General features: G+C 44.8%; 1 protein-coding gene across 1 annotated transcript in view; it reads right to left on the reverse strand.

The window, feature by feature from the left end:
* Positions 1–1,056: 1,056 nt before the first annotated feature.
* Positions 1,057–22,827, reverse strand: part of LOC309562075 (coagulation factor XIII B chain-like) — a 106,382-nt gene continuing 84,611 nt past the window's right edge. The window contains exons 9-10 of the mRNA XM_082266192.1: positions 6,031–6,231; positions 1,057–1,337 (exon numbers count right to left, since the gene is read on the reverse strand). Coding sequence (XP_082122318.1) covers positions 1,150–1,337; positions 6,031–6,231 — 389 coding nt within the window. The 3' untranslated portion in view covers positions 1,057–1,149. The remainder of the gene's footprint in view (positions 1,338–6,030; positions 6,232–22,827) is intronic.

The raw sequence follows: 22,827 nt of genomic DNA on the forward strand, positions 1-22,827 counted from the left end.
TTTGTTTAAGGATTTTACTTACCTCCTCACAAAAAGAAATCAGATTTGTCTGACAACTTCTGTCTTTCATGAATTTATGCTGTCTGTTGCTTAAGAAATTTTTTACAGCAAGAACTCATCTATGTGGTCTTTTGTTAAACTCTCCAGTATCTTCCCAACAATAGAAGTTAAACTAACAGATCTATAGGTAGCCCTGCTCCCAGGGGAGTGGCTTAATGCAGACATATCCTCCTCACTTCGGTGGCCCTGAAGGATCTCCAACCCACCTGACACTATTGGTTCTGTCATTGTAAATAATCAAGAGCACAGAAAGGTTACAATAAAGAATCACATTTACTGATCTTTGACTTGAGTTTTGTAAAATGCACAAACAAGGTCAATAGTCCAATTGATTAAGAACATCAATGACAATATAGATCCTGAATCCCCAACCTGTTAATTAAGTAGGGTTCAGCACTCGCAAAGATACAATCCTCACACACATATATAATATACAATATATATATATATATATATATATATATATATATATACAGTATATATATATATATATATACTGTATATGTATATATGTATACATATATACGCTAGAGGATTAATACCTTATAGAGTGCTCTCTGTATACTAACGGGGGCCCCCTTTACACTGAATTGCAAGAGTCTCCTGGATGAGTGAGGCCTCTAGTTTTCACCGGCAAGGGATCCTCAGCCAATCCAAAGAAAGTATTTGTAATCCACAGTAAAGGTGATTAATCAACTGTAATACCCAGGGTAATAACCAGCAATTGTAATCCAAATAGATGAAAGAGGAGAATAGATTCCGGTACTTCATGATAGTTCTTCCTAGTATATGGGGGTGTGTTACATGTGTATCCTTTACTTATATACTGTTTCCTAAAAGGTGTTCCTTTTCTTGTCTCAGAAAGTTGGGAGATATGTGGCAATTTAAACTAATCTGAAACAGATTTTTATCTAACAGGCATGTGAAGTAGTGACTGTTAGAGAAAGAAACAATTCTCCTCTAAAATTGTAGCAGAAATAATGTATGTAAAAGGGTCAATTAAGCTATAAATAGTACTTCCTAGAATTGTTCTTTACCAAAATTGACTTTTTTCCATTATGTTACAACAGCACTACTTACAGTAACTGTTTAATGGCATAGAGGATATAAAATATCCTGCTTAAAACATATTCCGATGAGATCAGATTCAGAGGAATGTCCTGGTTTACATGCAAATTGAATATTTGCTCCATCTTCAAAATAAACTTTATTGTCATCAATTGTAGTAAGCTCCAAAAAGTTCTCATCCATTTTCTCTTGAGATATTCGGCAAGGTTCTACAAAGCAAGAACATTTTTGAGACTCGTGGTCATTTTGAATACCTTTCACGTCATGACAATTGTAATATACGAATAGTTTGCAGAGGTTTTCTATCATATACAAAATACTAGCCCAAATAATTTATTGCTTTAGTATGTTGCAACAAAGTCTCCCTTCACTGTAAAGGGCCCATTCACACCTATGTGTGCACTGGAAAACACGTGCATAAATGTAAATGAGACCTTCATCCTCCAATTAATGTTTTGTTGAAACCTTCAAGTGTATACCAGGGCAAAATGAAATATATGCATTACAGATCTGCAATACATGCACAATTTCTCATGTTATATCCATTTAAAGACCTGTTTATATGCCAGAAATAAGCTTAGCTACTAAGTACTTTTATACAAAAAGAACAGCAGGGTGTTGAGGTCAGTCTCAAGGAATAACTATGTTAATAAAATAAGCAGCACACTTACATAGAAGTTAGCATGAAACAGCATGGATAGGGAACACCTGCGACCAATCAGCTGTGATCAGTGTGAGACTGTAGGCATCACTGAGCAAACAGAGGCCAAGGATGACAGGGCATCAGCCAGCTCAAGGTATGGATAGTAGCAGCAATAATCTCAGCCGCACACAAGGATGACAGCTGTCAAATTGCCAGGTGGATGTCCAAATGCTAATGTATGTAACAGATCCATGAAATCTAAGGGAGAGGGCTCAACAGGAACTACAGAACTGCATGTAAAACCTTATGACAGAAGCTAGCATCAGCTGAGGCTTGAACATCCACCTGGCAACACTTAAGTTGTTAAAGGTTGTTATAAAATATTATTAAAGGTTGTTGTTTTTTATAACAAATATGTCATACTTACCTGCTCTGTGCTATTGTTTTGCAAAGAGCAGCCCTGGTCCTCTTATACTTGGGTCCCCCATCTGCTCTCCTGCTCCTCCCTCTTGACCAGTGTCCCCAATAGCAAGCTGCTTGATATGGGGGCACTGGTGTGTGCTCACTCCTGAGCCCTGTGCTATGCGTCCATAATGCACATAGAGCCACGTCTCGAGCCTGCCCCCCACTCTCTCCTCATTGGCTCACTGGCTGTAAATGGCAGTAGTGGGAGCCAATGGCTCAACTGCTGTGTCTCAGCCAATGAGGAGAGAAAGTCATGGGACAGCCGAGGCTCCCGTGCACATCACTGGATCGAGAGGGGGCTCAGGTAAGTATTAGGGGGCTGTGGGGGGGGGGACGGTGGGGGGGAGTAGCACACAGAAGATTTTTTAACTTGATGCATAGAATACATAAATGTAAAAATACCTTCAGCCTTTAAAACCACCTTAACAAACAAGTGAATAGAAGACCATGTGGCAGCCTTGCAAATCTGAGAAATATGTCTGATGTTGAAAAGCCAAAGAAGTATTAACTGGTCTGGTGGAGTGCGCTTTGACTCTAGCATCAGCTGAGGCTTGAATATCCACCTGGCAACACTTGAAGTGATATTAAAGGCTGTTTTTTTTATAACAAACTTGTCATACTTACCTGCTCTGTGCAATGGTTTTGCAAAGAGCAGCCCTGATTCTCTTATACTTGGTCCCCCATCTGCACTCCTGCTCCTCTCTCTTGACCAGTGTCCCCAATAGCAAGCCACTTTCTATGGGGGCACTGGTGTGTGCACACTGGTGTGTGCTCGCTCCTGAGCCCTGTGCTATTCATCCATAAGGCACATAGAGGGCTATACATTGTATAATGAGTTGTCCAATCTACCAGATGATAGTGGAATGAGAAGCAGGCTGTCCCATACAAGGACCCTCAGGAATGACAAACAAAGTCATACCATCTAAAGGGAAGTTGTAGCTGAGAGATATTGTATCACATAATGCATCTGGAGACAATGGAGGCAAGGATATCATGGAGTATTACAAAGGGAAAGGAAAACAATGGCCTGGTGAAGGCAAAAAGACAACTCAATTAACAAAAAAATGGGACGTTTTAGACACTATAATAGTACAACAAAATACAGATAAAATACAAAAATAAATTTTTGTACAAAATCCCTAAGGCAAAATAAATTAGCAGGCTGACATCAGGACATTACCAAAGATGTTGGAGTCATTATCTTTGGTGATATGATATGTCATGATGTTAGCCTGCTATTTTCATTTTCCTAAGGGCTTTGTACAAATAATATATTTTTATACTTTATCTATATTTGATGTACTGTTATAGTGCCCATTTTATTTTTTTTGTTAGTCATCTCGGAAAAGAAGAAGCAGGAAGAATGCCTTAGCCCTCAAGACAAACCTTTTTACTGTGTAGAACAAGAAAAGGTTCTTTACAGATTAAGGTCACCAACTGAGAAACTTACCTCTCAGAGCTCATGACAACGAGGGAGGCAACCTTTGGGTAAAGCCCAATACACACTACAGTTTTGTTTTGTGCTTTCAGCACCGGTCAGAAACACGGTACTAATGATCCGACATTAGTGCAGCAATCTCCAAGGCTGAGTTTTGGTGTTCTGACAGGGGGACCCCCTTCCCCCACCAGAACACTCCAAACAGCGTTCTCTGACATTTTTTCATTCGGGAGTCAGTCGGTCGACCGCTGGACCGACATACACCCGGTCCGAATGTCGGCTGTTTTTTTTTTTTTAACCGGCCGATGTCTCATGACATTCGGCTCGTGTGTATTAGGCTTAAGATTAGGCAGGGGAATATCCTTTTTAGGTTCAAAGGGCAGTTTCTTAAGAACCAACTGGGGGATGTACAGGGGAAATAATGCGAGTAGTACCTAGTAAAAAGGCCTTCACTAAAAAAGCGGAAAGGCAAGTGGTCTTTAAAAAGAATTGCTAGAGCAGCTATTTGACCCTTGATGGTACTCAAGTCCAAATCCAGACCTGATAGAAAAAAAGACAATTTATCCCACACAGTACTTTCTGGGATGGAATTTCCTTGCCTAGCACTATGAGAAATATGCTTTCCATGTGCAATGGTAGACTTTAACAAAATAAAATGTGCTGTGCCTAATATTTTTATTAACAGTCATTATATTTTTGTCAACAGTTTGCGTAGCACTTTACAACGTTAGAGCAGACAGTACAGTTACAATACGATTCAATGCAGGAGTAATCAGAGGGCCCTGCTCGTTAGAGCTTACGATCTAGAAGGGAGGGTCAAGCGATACAAAAGGTAATAACTATGGCTGATGAATACAATGAAAAGACAGTTGTTAGGTGGAGGAAGAATAGGCTTCTCTGAAGAGAAACTTTTTCAGGGATCGCCTAAAAGTGGATAGAGTAGGAGATAGCATGGGATGAGGGAGCTAGAGAGCAGGAGGTCTTGGGAGGAACGAAGAGGACAATTTGGATGGTATTTTGAGACTAGGTTAGTGATATAGCTGGGGGCTGAGTTGTGGATGGCTTTGTAAGTTATTGTTAGTATTATTATTGTTATAGTATGGTTATTGTTAGTGCCTACATTACAATATATATGTAGCACTACCCCCTTGGGGGCTGCTGGTTAACGGAACATCCTCTGCACTACCTGGCCCTGAAAAACATCCAACCCGCTGGGCACTACAGGTTCAGTTATTTTCTCTAAAGTTATGCAAAGATACTCTCACCACAAAGATACCAGTTTAACCATTTACTGGAATAAAATGAGTAGAACAGACATACAAATAAGAAACACCAAAAACTTATATAATGTACAATATGATGTCACCCTTCCAATTGCCAATAATAGAGGCGGAGCTTGGGAGATTGACACCAGCAAGAATTAAACCTCAAGCAATATACATATATATTAAGTGAGAGTGACTGCATGGTATTATAATTGTAACTGCTATACTATGACTCAGATATAGTAACCTCAAACTGTAATCTGCTTCTTCCTACTCAGCTTAATAATCAGTCTAAATCAACTGGCAGGATTATAATCTATAACCGGGAGCCCCCTTTAAGAACTAAGGAAAATGTAGTCTCTATGCTAGCAAGGCCTTGCACTTCTTCACCGGCAGTTACAGCTCTTTATCACTCTTCACGTGATATTTGTAATCCATGGTTTAGGATGTTAATAGGATTGTTACTGCTGTCAGTGTATTCTGTGTGCAAAGATGCACTTGTGGTTCCAAAGGTCATCAGGCACTTTTAGGTAACGTCAGTGTCCATGAGTGACTCTCTTGTCCACCAACAGGACCTCTCCTTCTGATGCTGCATCACAGGGAGACTCTCAGCATACAGTGTACCAGGCCGCTCTTTCAGCACCGCTCGCTGTCCCTTCAGCTCTCACTCTGGACCAGTCACTTTCCCCGTGACTTCTGTCGTCCACTCTCCTAAGGACGGGCTCTCCTCACTCAAGGCCTCTGTCTTGGTCAGTCTTTCCGCAGTTCTCCTTCTCTGATCCGCACTCCACAAGTCCCTGAAGCAAGAGAGCGCGTACCTGGCCACGCCCACAGTATATACCCTCTCCCATGATCCTCTCTCATGTACATGATTCATATGTATAACTTGATGAGACATAAAATGCTGTTTATAAACTGTTTTTTTTTTCCATAAAAAGTAATGAAAAAAGTTTTTGGTTGTGTACTGACACATGTATGTAAGTTTTTCTGACTCAATGAAATTTTGATATTGCTTTTATTGCCCATTTTTTTGCTGTTGCAGGTTACAAGACAAAGCAATTGTATTTTATATCTGAAAGTGGTATACTTACGTTCACGTGTGCATTTCGGATAGGTCAGTTTTCTATCCAGACATATCAGTTGCAAAGGAGGGGATATAGCGAAAAATCCAGGCTTACACCTGACTGGTATCATCTCACCATTTCTGAAACCTTTACGGTGGGAAGCACTTCTTAGTAATAATATGTTATTTTGAATGATATTTTCTTCAGAAAGTTGGCAAGAGTCTGAGCCTGATAAAAAAAAAAAACACTTAACATTTGTAATCACTTTATGGGAAATTAATCACTAATAGTTATATGCATTCTTTGTATATTTGCAATTTTATTTTTTAGAAAAAAGACAGTACCCGGAAACCTCTTACATAGCCTGGACAAAATGTTTCCAAGTTTGCTAAGGGCCAGTGGTGTACTTTGAGGGGTGCAGCAGGAGCAGTCTGAGTACTGCCACTCTGAAGGTGCTGGCCGTCCAGCAGGCCTACATGTTTTTCTTCTGTCAGACAGACAGCAGTGGTGGTGTAGTTCTAGTATGCAGAACTAGAACTCTGCCTGTCTGACAGAAGCAGTTCAGAGCCAGGAGGAGGCTCCCCCTCTGCTCCGGTCACATCACAGCGGAGGGAAGACTTCCTTCACTCAGAATTGCCTGCTGATTGGTAAGGAGAACTGCACTAGTAGACATGTGTGGTTTGTTTCGTTCCAAATAAATATTCGGACAAATTTTTCGTTATTCGGAGATTTGGATATTTCCAAATAGTTGAAATTACAGTATAAAGGAAGTTTACGAAATGCTCCAAATAATGAAACAAAATTCGTCTGAATTTTAGAAATTTGAATTGAAATTTGAATCAAATTTTTCATCGAATTCCAGTTGAATTGGAACTGTACACATATTTTTAAAATAAAGACTGTGGTGTACGTTTAGTAAACTGAGAAGTTTTCTCTCAGTTCACTTATCGGCAGTTCACAGAGAAAAAATATCTCCTCTGGCACCCAGTTTAGAAGGCGGAGAACTTCACTTCTCACAGGGTGATCAGAGGAGAATTTTTTTCTCTGAGAACTGCCGAGATCTGTGTATAACTGGGTGGACTGCCTGTAATCTCACGAGATGTTGTGAGATTACAGCCGCCCCTAAGTTTAAAAAGTGAAACTAAAGTTTAAAAGAACTTGTAATGACTAGGGTTGAGCGGACACCTAGATGTCCGTGTTCGACGGGTTCGGCCGAACTTTAAAAAAAAGTCCGGGTCCGTGTCCCGGACTTTTACCGAACTTTTCCCGGACACCGAACCCCATTGAAGTCAATGGGGACCCGAACTTTAAGGCACTAAAATGGCTCTAAAACACCAAAGGAAAGGGCTAGAGTGCTGCAAATGGCAGCAAAACTTAATTAAGAGCATGGCAAGTGCTCTGCAAACAAATGTGGATAGGGAAATAACTTAAAACAACAAAAAAAAAACAGAAAAATAAAACAATGTTCTTCTTCATCTCTGAAGGACGAGGCCCATATGGAGTAGGAGGGAGGTTGAGGTGGTGGTGGATGTGGCGGTGACATAGGCGTGCGCACAGGGTGTGCTGGGTGTGCCTGGGCACACCCTAATCACCTAGGGCACATAGCATTGCCAGTGAGGAGATGGGAAAGATCTCCCTCGGACCTGCTCTGCTCTATTTCTCTTTGCCTACAGGTACATGGCCCCGATACATTACTCTCCCTGCTGGCAAACACATGCATGTGTATTTCAACTTTGGGGTGCACACCTTAATGCAATAGGCTGCGCACACCTATGGGCGGTGTAGGTGGAAGCGGCGGTGGAGGAGGACCAGGGCCGGATTAAGAGCATCATGGGCTTGGTGCTGAGGATTTTGAAGGGCCTTAAGGGCCGTGCCTTGCCATGCACCCAGTGGAGGAAGGGTGCAGCCATGCATGCCTAATTCAACATGGGATGCTGTCTCTGAAGCCCATAAACACATCCATGCATCGGCAACTGTCCCTCCTTGTCCGGCCTTCGCGCTGTGTGGGGAGGTTCTGAGGGTGCTGCCTGGGGAAGCGAGCATAGAAGCCAGACTTCTGTGTTTACAAGTGACAGAAGAGCGGTAACAGTGAATATGGCCAACCCGGGGCCTATATAAAAGGTAGGGGCCTGGAGCTGCAGCTCCAATAGCCCCTACGTTAATCTGGCCCTGAGGAGGAGGACGAGGTAGCCAACACTGCTTCTTTTCACAAATTTTAAATGAGGGTACACCCCAAAAGAGTGAGAAAGAGCAAAAATGGAACAATGGGTGGGTAAGGTCGGTATCCATTGCTATTCTGCATAAGGTACGGAAAAGTCCCGTGGGATCCATGCCTGGTTCATTTTAATGAACGTGAGCTTGTCCACATTGTCTCTGGACAGGCGGCTGCGCTTGTCTGTTATAACGCCCCCAGCCGTGCTAAATACCCGTTCAGATAATACACTGGCTGCAGGGCACGCCAGCACCTCCAAGGCGTAAAGGGCAAGCTCAGGCCATGTGCCCAATTTGGAGACCCAGAAGTTGAAGGGGGCAGACCCCTCATTCACTACATGTAGGCGTGTGCACACATACTGCTCCACCATGTTGGTAAAATGCTGCCTCCTGCTAAGACGTTCCATCTGAGCTGCTGGTGCTGCTGTTTGTTGTGGCGTGCTGACAAAGCTTTTCCACATTTCGGCCATGCTAACCCTGCCTTCTGAGGTGCTGGCGGTGCCCTGGTTGCGTTGGCGACCTCCTCCTCCTCCTCCTCCTCCTCTGCCTTGTGCTTCCACTGCGGCCCCGTTGTCAGATGGGAATGCCAGCAGCATGGCGTCTACCAGCGTGCGCTTGTACTCGCGCATCTTGCGATCGCGCTCCAGTGAGTGAATTAAGGACGGTACGTTGTCCTTGTAACGGGGATCCAGCAGCGTGGCCACCCAGTAATCAGCACAAGTTAGAATGTGGGCAACTCGGCGGTCGTTGTGGAGACACTGCAGCATGTAATCGCTCATGTGTGCCAGGCTGCCCAGAGGCAACGAAAGGCTGTCCTCTGTGGGAGGTGTATCGTCTGTGTCCTCTGTATCCCCCCAGCCACGCACCAGTGATGGCCATGAGCTGGCCTGGGTGCCACCCTGCTGTGAACATGGTTCCATCTCCTCCTCCAGCTCCTCCTCCTCCTCATCCTCCAGAACTGTGCCCTTGCTGGACAATTGTGTCCCTGGTGTTTGTGTGTGCAGGAACCCACCCTCGGAGCCCCTTGCGAATGACTGCCCTGAAAGCCTTGGAAATGTTACCTCTTCCTCCTCCTCCTCATCCTGTGCCACATCCTCTTCCATCATCGCCCGAATTGTTTTTTCAAGGAGGCATAGAAGTGGGATAGTTAAGCTGAGAACGGCGTCATTGCCACTGGCCATGTTGGTGGAGTACTCAAAACAGCGCAACAAGGCACACAGGTCTCGCATGGAGGCCCAGTTATTGGTGGTGAAGTGGTGCTGTTCCGCAGAGCGACTCACGCGTGCGTGCTGCAGCTGAAACTCCACTATGGCCTGCTGCTGCTCGCACAGTCTTTCCAGCATGTGCAAGGTGGAGTTCCACCTTGTGGGCACGTCACATATGAGGCGGTGAGCGGGAAGGCCGAAGTTACGCTGCAGCGCTGCCAGGCGAGCAGCAGCAGGGTGAGAACGCCGAAAGTGCGCACAAACGGCCCGCACTTTCTGCAGCAGCTCTGACATATCGGGGTCGTTTTTAAGGAACCTCTGCACCACCAAATTCAGCACATGCGCCAGGCAAGGGATGTGCGTCAAACCGGCTAGGCCCAGAGCTGCTATGAGATTTCGCCCGTTATCGCACACCACCAGGCCGGGCTTGAGGCTCGCTGGCAGCAACCACTCATTTGTCTGCTGTTCCATGCTCCTCCACAACTCCTGCGCGGTGTGTGGTTTGTCCCCCAAACAGGCAAGTTGTAAAACTGCCTGCTGTCGTTTACCCCTGGCCGTGCTGAAGTTGGTGGTGAAGGTGTTACGCTGTCCGGATGAGGAGGCGGTAGAGGATGAGGAAGCGGAGTAGGAGGAGTTAGGAACAGGAGGCAAACTGAAGCGCCCTGCAATCCTCGGTGGTGGAAGGACATGCGCCAAATTGCTATCCGCCTCAGGCCCATCCGCCACTGCATTTACCCAGTGTGCCGTTAGGGAGATATAACGCCCCTGACCGTGCTTACTGGTCCACGTATCGGTAGTTAGGTGGACCTTGGCACAGATGGCGTTGCGCAGTGCACACCTGATTTTTTCCCCCACTTGGTTGTGCAGGGAAGGGATGGCTTGCCTGGAAAAGTAGTGGCGGCTGGGCACGACGTACTGTGGGACAGCCACCGACATAAGGTTTTTAAAACTGTGCGTCTCCACCAGACGGAATGACAGCATTTCAAAGGCCAATAATTTTGAAATGCTGGCATTCAGGGCCAGGGATCGCGGGTGGGTAGGGGGGTACTTCCTCTTCCTCTCAAGTGTTTGGGAGATGGAAAGCTGAACGCTTCCACGGGACATTGTGGAGATGGTTGTTGGTGACCCAGGTGGTGGTGTTGCTGACAGATCGTCTGTTTGCGGGGTGGCAGGTGCCGGTATCACTACAGATGTGGCTGGAGCGGCCGAGACTGCAGCAGAAGAGGAAGCAGGATGAGCCAGAGTCGTTTCTTGGTTTTGAAGGTGTGTACTCCACTGCAGCTCGTGCTTTGCACTTAGATGCCTGATCATGCAGGTTGTGCTCAGGTTGAGAAGGTTTATGCCTCGCTTCAAGCTCTGATTGCACAGGGTGCAAACCACTCGTGTCCTGTCATCAGCACATTTTCTAAAGAACTTCCACGCTAGAGAACTCCTTTGAGCTGACTTTGGTGCGCTCGTTCCCTTGCTGCGTTGGGCAGTAGCGGGCGTAGTGTCTAGGGCACGGCCGCTCCCCTTCTGCACCCTGCTCCCTCTTCTGCTGTGCTGGTGGCTTTGTGCGACCACCGCCTCTTCCTCCAAACTACTCAGGTCACCTGCATGACGTTCATTCCATGTGGGGTCGAGGACCTCATCGTCCTCCACATCATCTTCCACCCAGTCTTCACCCCTGCCCTCCTTGTCGGTCTCCACAATGCTGAACGCCGCAGCAGTTGGCACCTGCGTTTCATCATCATCGGAGACGTGCTGCGATGATCCTTGCATGTACTCATCTTGAGAAATAAGTGGTTGGGCATCGCTGCACTCAATCTCTTCCACTTCTGGGGCAGGGCTAGGTGGATGGCCCTGGGAAACCCTGCTGACAGAGTCATCAAAAAGAAGAAGAGACTGCTGTATGGCTTGGGGCTTAGACTGCTTGCCTGATTTGCAAGGGGGTGAGGTGAAAGACGGTTGGACATCGGCTGCAGGTGCCAACTGTGACCTTTCTGCAGTAGACTGCGTGGGAGACAATGTGAAGGAACTGGAGGCACTGTCAGCAGCAAACCAATCTACTATCGCCTCCACTTGTTCTGGCCTCATCACTTCTAGGGGCGTATGATGCCCTACCAAATACTGATGCAGGTTCTGTCGCCTACTCACACTTGAGGAAGGTGTTTCACTTGTGCGTGTAGCTGGCACAGATCGACCACGTCCTCTCCTTGCAACAGGAGCTCTACCAGCAGCACCACGACCCAGGCCATGGACCTTATTTGACGGTCTCCTCATATTTCTGTAATATAAGATCTTGCCCTAGAAAGGTTTTTATTGAATAGCGGAATAGGAAATATGATCCAAAAAAGTGTATGTATCTCGCACGTACAAAACCACACTAGGCCCCAATTACTATTGTTTCTACCCCTAAAAGGATGGATGAGGAGTAGGAGGAGTATGGAACAGACAGCACCCTCAAATCTTCAGAAGTATGAGATGAACCTCAAAAACTTGGAAAGGTGGATCTCACACGTACCGACACAGACTATCCCGCAATTCAATTGATCCTCAAAGGTTTTTATTGAATAGCGGAATAGGAAATATGATCAAAAAAAGTGTATGTATCTCGCACGTACACAACCACACTAGGCCCCAATTACTATTGTTTGTACCCCTAAAAGGATGGTTGAGCAGTAGGAGGAGGAGTATGGAACAGGCAGCACCCTCAAATCTTCAGAAGTATGAGATGAACCCCAAAAACTTGGAAAGGTGGATCTCACACGTACCGACACAGACTATCACGCAATTTAATTGATCCCCAAAGGTTTTAATTGAATAGCGGAATAGAAAATATGATCAAAAAGAAAGTGTATGTATCTCGCACGTACACCACCACACTAGGCCCCAATTACTATTGTTTGTACCCCTAAAAGGATGGTTGAGGAGTAGGAGGAGGAGTATGGAACAGGCAGCACCCTCAAATCTTCAGAAGTATGAGATGAACCCCAAAAACTTGGAAAGGTGGATCTCACACGTACCGACACAGACTATCACGCAATTTAATTGATCCCCAAAGGTTTTAATTGAATAGCGGAATAGAAAATATGATCAAAAAGAAAGTGTATGTATCTTGCACGTACACCACCACACTAGGCCCCAATTACTATTGTTTGTACCCCTAAAAGGATGGTTGAGGAGTAGGAGGAGGAGTATGGAACAGGCAGCACCCTCAAATCTTCAGAAGTATGAGATGAACCCCAAAAACTTGGAAAGGTGGATCTCACACGTACCGACACAGACTATCACGCAATTTAATTGATCCCCAAAGGTTTTAATTGAATAGCGGAATAGAAAATATGATCAAAAAGAAAGTGTATGTATCTTGCACGTACACCACCACACTAGGCCCCAATTACTATTGTTTGTACCCCTAAAAGGATGGTTGAGGAGTAGGAGGAGGAGTATGGAACAGGCAGCACCCTCAAATCTTCAGAAGTATGAGATGAACCCCAAAAACTTGGAAAGGTGGATCTCACACGTACCGACACAGACTATCACGCAATTTAATTGATCCCCAAAGGTTTTAATTGAATAGCGGAATAGAAAATATGATCAAAAAGAAAGTGTATGTATCTCACACGTACACCACCACACTAGGCCCCAATTACTATTGTTTGTACCCCTAAAAGGATGGTTGAGCAGTAGGAGGAGGAGTATGGAACAGGCAGCACCCTCAAATCTTCAGAAGTATGAGATGAACCCCAAAAACTTGGAAAGGTGGATCTCACACGTACCGACACAGACTATCACGCAATTTAATTGATCCCCAAAGGTTTTAATTGAATAGCGGAATAGAAAATATGATCAAAAAGAAAGTGTATGTATCTCACACGTACACCACCACACTAGGCCCCAATTACTATTGTTTGTACCCCTAAAAGGATGGTTGAGCAGTAGGAGGAGGAGTATGGAACAGGCAGCACCCTCAAATCTTCAGAAGTATGAGATGAACCCCAAAAACTTGGAAAGGTGGATCTCACACGTACCGACACAGACTATCACGCAATTTAATTGATCCCCAAAGGATTTAATTGAATAGCGGAATAGAAAATATGATCAAAAAGAAAGTGTATGTATCTCACACGTACACCACCACACTAGGCCCCAATTACTATTGTTTGTACCCCTAAAAGGATGGTTGAGCAGTAGCAGGAGGAGTATGGAACAGGCAGCACCCTCAAATGTTCAGAAGTATGAGATTGTGTTCACTGTACCCCACAAAGATTGTGTTCACTGCACCCCACAAAGATTGTGTTCACTGCACCTCAAAAAGGATTTTGTTCACTGCACCCCAAAAAGATTGTGTTCACTGTACCCCCCAAAGATTGTGTTCACTGCACCCCACAAAGATTCTGTTCCCTGTACCCCACAAAGATTGTGTTCACTGCACCCCACAAAGGATTTTGTTCACTGCACCCCAAAAAGATTGTGTTCACTGCACCCCAAAAAGGATGTTGTTCACTGCACCCCAAAAAGGATTTTGTTCACTGCACCCCACAAAGATTGTGTTCACTGCACCCCACAAAGGATTTTGTTCACTGCACCCCAAAAAGATTGTGTTCACTGTACCCCCCAAAGATTGTGTTCACTGCACCCCACAAAGGATTTTGTTCACTGCACCCCAAAAAGATTGTGTTCACTGTACCCCCCAAAGATTGTGTTCACTGCACCCCACAAAGATTCTGTTCACTGTACCCCACAAAGATTGTGTTCACTGCACCCCACAAAGGATTTTGTTCACTGCACCCCAAAAAGATTGTGTTCACTGCACCCCAAAAAGGATTTTGTTCACTGCACCCCAAAAAGGATGTTGTTCACTGCACCCCAAAAAGGATTTTGTTCACTGCACCCCAAAAAGATTGTGTTCACTGCACCCCACAAAGATTGTGTTCACTGCACCCCACAAAGGATTTTGTTCACTGCACCCCAAAAAGATTGTGTTCACTGCACCCCAAAAAGGATTTTGTTCACTGCACCCCAAAAAGGATGTTGTTCACTGCACCCCAAAAAGGATTTTGTTCACTCCACCCCAAAAAGATTGTGTTCACTGCACCCCACAAAGATTGTGTTCACTGCACCCCAAAAAGATTGTGTTCACTGCACCCCAAAAAGGATTTTGTTCACTGCACCCCAAAAAGGATTTTGTTCACTGCACCCCAAAAAGATTGTGTTCACTGCACCCCACAAAGATTGTGTTCACTGCACCCCACAAAGGATTTTGTTCACTGCACCCCAAAAAGGATGTTGTTCACTGCACCCCAAAAAGGATTTTGTTCACTGCACCCCAAAAAGATTTTGTTCACTGCACCCCAAAAAGGACGTTGTTCACTGCACCCCAAAAAGATTGTGTTCACTGCAGCCCAAAAAGATTGTGTTCACTGCAGCTCACACACAGAAAAATGGATGTGGATCACCGACACCTGCCTATCTCCTATCCCACACCACACAGCAATATCGATTGTAGTTTGTAGAACACAGTTTCCCTAAAATTCAGCAGCAGCAGCCTCTCCCTAACAGGATTGAGAAGAGATCGTAGATCAGGATTGAGTGCAGAGTCACCCCACCCCCCACACAGCAATATCGATTGTAGTTTGTAGAAGACACTGACCCTATAGTTCAGCAGACTCTATCCCTAAAATGCCTACAACTCGCCCTGCCTAAACACTCCGACCTGTCCCTCAATTCTATCCGGACACCAATTTGTTTTCCCTGCCTGTCTTTCCCTAATCAGCAGCCAGCACGTATGTGTGCTCTGTCCCTGATCTAAGCAGCAGAATGACGCCGCTGCGGCTGCCTCGAACTTATAAAGACTTGGTCACATGCTTCAGACGGCCAATCACAGCTACTGAGACATTTGCAGGCATGGCTGGGATGGCTTAAGGCACACCAGTTAAACGATTGTTGATTGGCTGTTGAAAGCCCGCCATGAAAAGAGCGCCAAAGCATGCAAAACCCGGAAATAAAACGACCGAACACGGATTTTTACCCGAACATACAGTAAAGTGTCCGTGTCCTTGTTCGGGTACAAAAAATCCAATTATTCGGTATGAACACGAATAATACAGTCCGTGTTCGCTCAACACTAGTACTGACATGTTCTGACACATGAAAATATATCTATACACACACACATGCACAGTATATACACACACACACACACACACACACATATATATATATATATATACATACATACATACCAGTACATACAGTATATATATATATATATATATATATATATATATATATATATATACATACATATACATACACCAGTACATACAGTATATATATATATATATATATATATATATATATATATATATATATATATATATATATACACACACCAGTACACACAATATATATATATATATATATATATATATATATATATATATATATATATATATATACACACACACACACATAAACCAGTATATATATATATATATATATATATATATATATATATATATACACACATACATACACCCACAAACACACATACATACATACATACAATATATACATTCATTTTGAACCCACTGGTGCTGATAAGAAGTCTTCTTCCTCTAATCACACAGGTTCTCCCCCTGATTCTCCACCTCTGAGCTGGAGAAGCAGGAAGAGGAAGAGAAGCACAGTGATAAGGTGACATCATGTGTTACTAAACTGGCCGTTTCTGTTGCAGTGAATACAAGCCGTTTGTGTACTGAGATGAGAAGAGAAGAATATGTTCTCCACTACTCTTCTCAGTAATTTAAACCGGCAATGCTCTGAGACAAGCCGTGATCTTTCAGATCTCGGCTTATCTCAGTTTACTAAACGTACACCTCTGTGTGTTATTAGAGTACCATTTCGAAATAATGCTGTTTTTGTTAAGCCAAAGGTGATTTAAAGAGTCATTGTAATCATTTGAGGAGTATTTTTCTTTTGTTTGTTCACATTGCCACATTCAAATCGGTAAAAAAAAATCTAAAGTTTTCGATTCAACCGATTCAAAATTTATCGATTCGAACGTTGTGAATAGAAAAAAATCGGTAAATTCAAAGAAAAATAAAAACAAATTTCCGAATACGAATCCCAAATACAAATTGAATGAATTAACCAAATTTAACAAAACAAAATAACTAGATTAACGAATCTAAACGTAACTAAACAAATTTTTTCGTCATGCACATGTCTATGCACTGGGGTGTCTGTACTGGGAGTTAGGCTGGGAGGGGATGTCTATACTAGGAGTGTCTGTACTGAAAGGGTGTCTGTACTTGAGGCAGGGGCATATCTATCACGAGGCAAACAAGGCGTTTGCCTAGGGAGGCATTTTTCAGGGGGTGGCGCCTGTACCATCACCCCATAGCCATGCAGGCATCACCTTGGTATTGTTTCTTAGAGCCAGAGGTTGGCTCTCTTGTAATAGCAATCTGAGCGGCTTACCGCCACTCGGTTGCTACTACAAGCAGCAGGAGGGGACTCTCCACGCTCCCACCACCTTCCACGGCTCTCTCGGGCTCTCCCTTCCTACCTGGAGACCCAACAGACCAGCTGGTGTGGACAGCCAGACAGCCAAGCAAAGCCGGGATTGGCTTTAATCAGCTGTTTATAACATTGAACTGGAAGTGAAGACATGACATTACTTCCAGTTTACTTGGAAAACCCTAGGTGCCAGTTTTTAAAAATCTAAAGCATTCAAAATACTAAGATCAGTGTTTTTAAGTGCAGAGGAGGGATCTGGGGTCTTATAGACTCCAGATCTCTCTATAAAGAGTACCTGTCACACGCCTGTTGCTGTTGCAAGGATGTTTACATTCCTTGTGACAGCTAAAAAAGTGATAAAACAAAGCAAGAGTGTTGAAGATAAAAGGTGTCTGTACTGGGGGGTCTGTATTGCGGGGGGACTGAACTGAAGGGTGTCTGTACTGTGGGGGATCTGTACTGGGGGGGTCTGTACTGTGGGTTTTCTGCAGTGAAAGGTGCCTGTGATGAACAGGGTCTGTACTAGTGGGTTTCAGTACTGAGGCAGGTCTGTACTGGGGATTGTTTGCACTGAGGGATGTTTGAACTGAAGGGTGTCTCTACTGAGGGGGTCTGTACTGAGTGGCGCCTGTACTAAGGAGATCTAAACTGGGGGGTGTCAGTACTAAGGGGTGTCTGTACTGATGAGGGTCTGTACTAAGGGGGTTGTCTACACTGAGGCATGTCTGTACTAATGGGAATCTGTACTGAAGAGTGTCTGTACTAAATATGGTCTGTACAGGGGGAATCTATAGTGGGGGTTAATAAAAAATAGAATTACTGCGCTATGATCTGTGACAAAACCAATCAAAATGAAAATGATGATAATGATAATATTTGTGGTGAATATAGCAGCCAACACATATAGTTGTGAAATCTCAACCAAAATACAGCAATTAACAAGGTGTGCAGGACTTAATAAAAGGAAAGTTCATATTCCTCCAGACAGTCTCTTAAAGGAGAGATATATATATTGATAATCTGAACTCCATCTCTTAAAGGTGAAATGTAGAAATCAGAAATATTAAATCCTCTCTGGAGAAGAATCATAAAAAGGTAAGCAGGTAGGATAGTGCAGAAGCCTCCACCGATCACCCAATATTGTGGACGCTTACCAGATCGTGTAGATCCCCACCACAGAGATCTATACAAGCTTCAATATTGGCAGACACCAGGTGTAGTACTCAATCAACAGTTTCCCCGGTCTACATTAGCTGTGGTCGGATCACTTACCATCCACAACCTGTACAGGATCGTTAGGGGAAACCACTGCAAGACTTATGTGACAACAGGCTTGCTTACTGCTATTTACATGTGAGTGCAATACAGATTTTATTAAAGATTTTAGTGGCGATATACTTCACCATGAGAGGTTCCCTTTCTTTTTTGTCTCTTAAACATTACCACTGATTGAGCGACATTGTCCTAATAAGACTACATAGGAAGCTTTATGCTGGAGGACTTTGAGAGGCATATAATCTTAGGAGGAATTCTTGATTATTACATCTGAGAAATGAGCTGGTGTAATGAAATTGGATATCACCTATGTTGATTGATTACTACACCTGGTGTCTGCCAATATTGAAGCTTGTGTAGATCTCTGTGGTGGGGATCTACACGATCTGGTAAGCATCCACAATATTGGGTGATCGGTGGAGGCTTCTGCACTATCCTATCAGCTTACCTTTGTATGATTCTTCTCCAGAGAGGATTTAATATTTCTGATTTCTATAGTGGGGGTTGTCTGCACGGAGGGGGATCTGAACTTAGGAGCTTTTCTACTCAGGGGTGGTCTGTACTAAGGGGCGTCTGTACCAGTGTGTACCGGAGGATGTTTGCACTGGTGGGGGTCTGTACTGAGGGCTGTTTGCGCTGAGGGGTGTCTGTACTGGGGAGGGTCTGTACGGGAGGATGTCTGCACTGAGTGAGGTCTGTACTGGGGGGGGCAGGAGGTTCTGTTTTAAGGGTTATTTGCACTGAGGGGAATCTGTAGTAATTAGGGTGTGTACTGAGGGATGTCTGTACTGATGGGGATCTGTACTGGAGGGTGTCTGCACTGAGTAGGGTATGTATTAGGGGATCTATACTGAAGATGTCTGTACTAAGGGGGGTCTGTACGGAGAAGAGTATCTGTACAGGGGGGGGCAGTAATGAAGGATGTTTAAACCTGATGAGGGTCTGTACTGAAGGGGGTCTGTAGAGAGGGACTGTACTGGAGGGTCTGTACTAGGGGGTGTCTATACTGAGGTGGGTCTGTACTTGGGGGTTTATAGTTCAGGGGATCTGTACTGGAGGGTGTCTGTACTGAAAGGGGTTTCTACTGAAGGGTCTGTACTGGGGGTTTCTGCATTTAGGGGTGTCTGTACTAATGGGGTCTTTAATTAGGGGTGTCTGTACTGATAGAGGTCTGTACTGAGGGGGTTCTGTACTGGAGGGTATCTGTACTAAGTGGGGTTTGTACTGGGGGTCTATTCTGGGGCTTGTCTGCACTGATGGGGATCTGTACTGAGGATAGTCTGTACTAAGAGGGGGCTATACTGAGGAAAGACCATACTGGGGAGGTCTGTACTGAGGGGGGTCTGCACTGGAGGGTGTCTGTACTGGGGGGGTCTGTAATGAGGTTGTCTGCACTGAGGGTTGCCTGTACAGAGGGTGGTCTGTAATGGGGGGTGTCTGTAATGAGGGGTTCAACTGTAAGAGGAGGTCTGTAGTGGGCTGGTGTCTGTACTGATTGGGTCTGTTCTGTGGAGGGAGGCGTACTGGGGCTGTCTGTACTGGGAGGGCTGTACTGTGCTAAGAGGATTAAAATGGGAGAGATGTCTGTACCGGGGGCTGTACTAATGCATTAGACTGGGAGAGGGGTCTTTACTGAGGGGTTAGGCTGGAAGGTTGGCATTTGTACTGAGGGAGAAGGCCAGAAAGGGGGGCCTGTACTGGAGGGTTAGCCTGGGAGGGGGAACTGTACAAGGGGTGGTCTGTACTGAGTGGTAAGGCTGGAGGGGGGTCTGCACCGATGTGTTTCACTGGGTAAGGTTTTTGTACTGGGTGGGTCTGTACTAAAGGGTTAGGCTGTGAGGGGGGTATGTATTGGTGCATTATGCTTGAAGGTGGGTCTATTCCAGGGCCGGAGTGGGACTCATTTTCAGCCCTGAAGTTTCATGCCTTAGACCGGCCCACTTTAGTTCATATAACGACCGCCCGCCACATTTTTACTGCGGTAGGCAGCCACTCCTGGGCAAAGCGACGTTATGTTACGTCGCTCGCTCAGGAGGCTCTAGGGGGTGAGCGCGCTCATTAGCTGGGGAGCCAGTGCGTGTGACCGGCGGCTCCAATGGCCGCCGGCCACTCGTGATTTCCCGCAGCAGAGAGAGAAGGACAGATGTCTGATGTAAACACAGCCGTCTGTCATTCTCCCTGAAGTAATCACAGAGGCTATGTGATCCTGCTATATAGGTTCACATGTCTCTGTGATTACTTCACAAGCCACGCCCCCGACAGCTAGAATCACGCCCCTAGTGACACATTTAACCCACTGATCACCAGTAATGTTAACCCCTTCCCTGCCAGTGTCATTTTTACAGTAACAGTGGATATTTTTAGCACTGATTACTGTAGTAATGTCACTGGTACCCCAAAAAGAGTCAAAAATGTCAGTTAGGGGTCCGACCTGTCCGCCACGATGTCGCAGTCCCGCAAAAAATCACATATCGCCACCATTACTAGTAAAAAAAAAAAAAACAATAAAAATTACATAAATCTTTCCCGTAGTTAGTAAACGCAATAACTTTTGCGCAAACCAATCAAAATACGCTTATTGCAATTTTTGTTACCAAAAATATGTAGCAGAAAACAAATTGGCCTAAAATGCTAAAAAATTTAGATTTTTACATTTTTTTTTTGAGAATTTCATATAAAGGAATGTGAAAAATTTGGTAATTTTTAAAAAATTGTCGCTCTTTTTTTGTTTATAGCGCAAAAAAAAAAAAAATCACACAGGTGATCAAATACCACCAAAAGAAAGCTATATTTGTGGGAAAAAAGGACGTCAATTTTGTTTGGGTACAGTGTCGCACGACCGCGCAATTGTCCGTTAAAGTAACGCAGTGCCGAATCAAAAAATAGGGCCTGGTCATTGAGCAGCCAAATCCTCCAGGAATGGCACACTGTTCTCTACAGCCTTGTAATTCATTGTATTTTTCAAAAAATATCATAATTTCCAATTTAGTTCAAATACAAATGTTTGGAGGGGGAGGGGGGTGAGGCTGGAACACCGCTTTAAGGTGCCCAGACAGATATAAGGTGCTTCTTTTTGATTTGTGCTGTTAAATAGTCCGTAACTTCAGTATGTTTATTTATCAGATGCAGTGCTTTTCTAGGCAATCAGTTTATTCACCCTTAGTGTCAGTGTGAATTCGCTATTCCTCCTCCTCTGTGTGCAAGGGCCACTGCCCAGACAGATTCGGGCCAGCAAGGACCCCCTGTGTTTTGAGTACAGTACAGATGCCCTTCTAGTGGGTCTCTCCCCTGTTTCATCTTTCATGCATTGGGGAGAGAAATAAAAAAAATCACATCCAGACATAAAGGAACATACCCAAAAGAGGAGCTGGGAATAACGCAGAGAGACCCACTAGAAGGACATCTGTACTCAAAATGCAAGGGGTCCTTTATGGCCAGAATCTGTCTGGGGAGTGGCCCTTGCACACAGAGTAGGAGGAATAGCAAATTCACACTGACACTAAGGGTGAATAAACTGATTGCGTAGACAAGCACTGCATCTGATAAATAAACATACTGAAGTTACGGACTATTTAACAGACAGCACAAATCAAAAAGAAACACCTTATATCTGTCTAGGCACCTTATGTTTAATTGCACTATTTTCACCTCACCTCACCTCACCTACTCACCTTACCCTAGCGTTGCCGTCACCGTGACTGGCTCCGCCCGTGTGAACGTGATGTCAGGCCAGGGAGCGCAAAGGGCAGGGAGGGGAGGCTCAGGACGGGAGGAGGAGCAAGTGAGGAGAGAAGTCCTTCTCCAGTTCTCCTTCACGCCATCACACTATGCGGCGCAGCGGCAATGTGATGCCAGCCTGCCCGCATAGATAAAGAGAAGCGGATAAGGAGCTTGGGCTCCCGCCTCAGCCAGAGTGGTGTAACCCTGGTGCTGTCCGCCCCCCCCCCGCACCCCCCTTTTGATGCCCCTGGCCATGACAACGGCCCTCCCGGTGCTCCCAATTAGCCAATCCGGGCCTGGTCTATTCTGGGAAGGTGTCTGTACCAGGGGGCTGTACTAAGGGATTAGGCTGGAATAGGGGTCTGTACAAAGCTTGCAGGCTGGGAGGGGGAATTCAGGTGTGTGGGGGGAAGATCTGTACTGTGAGAAGATTGGGACAGTTGGTTGATATATGTACTGTGTGTGATATCGACTTGAGAGGGGGGAGCAGTATACTCACAGGAGGGGGTTTTATTTAACCATGGCCTAAGTGGTCACACTTAGATTCTGGTGGTAGTTTTTTTTGTGTTGGGGGGGTAAAAAAATGATAAGTCCCAGGTGCCAGATATGCTAGATAGGCCACTGCTAAAGGTATTATAAACTTACCTGCCAACAGTTTCAGTCACTATGTGGTTTAGTTCCCAGTAGCAATATCATTCCTTATTTTAATAGCAGCACATAAGCCAAACACTACAACTGCAATCCAAAGGATGTCTAGTAGACCACAGTAGAATATACACTTACCCACTTACCAGATGTTATTACTATAAGGTGATTATGACAGAACTGATTTGGCACCCCACTTGGGTGCTTCCTTCCGCCAAACAGTGCCTCATACCCTCCAAATCCAATCCGAGCAGACCGATAG

The sequence above is a fragment of the Pelophylax lessonae genome, assembly GCF_965119305.1.
Source record: "Pelophylax lessonae genome assembly, chromosome: 8".
Lineage (NCBI taxonomy): Eukaryota > Metazoa > Chordata > Amphibia > Anura > Ranidae > Pelophylax > Pelophylax lessonae.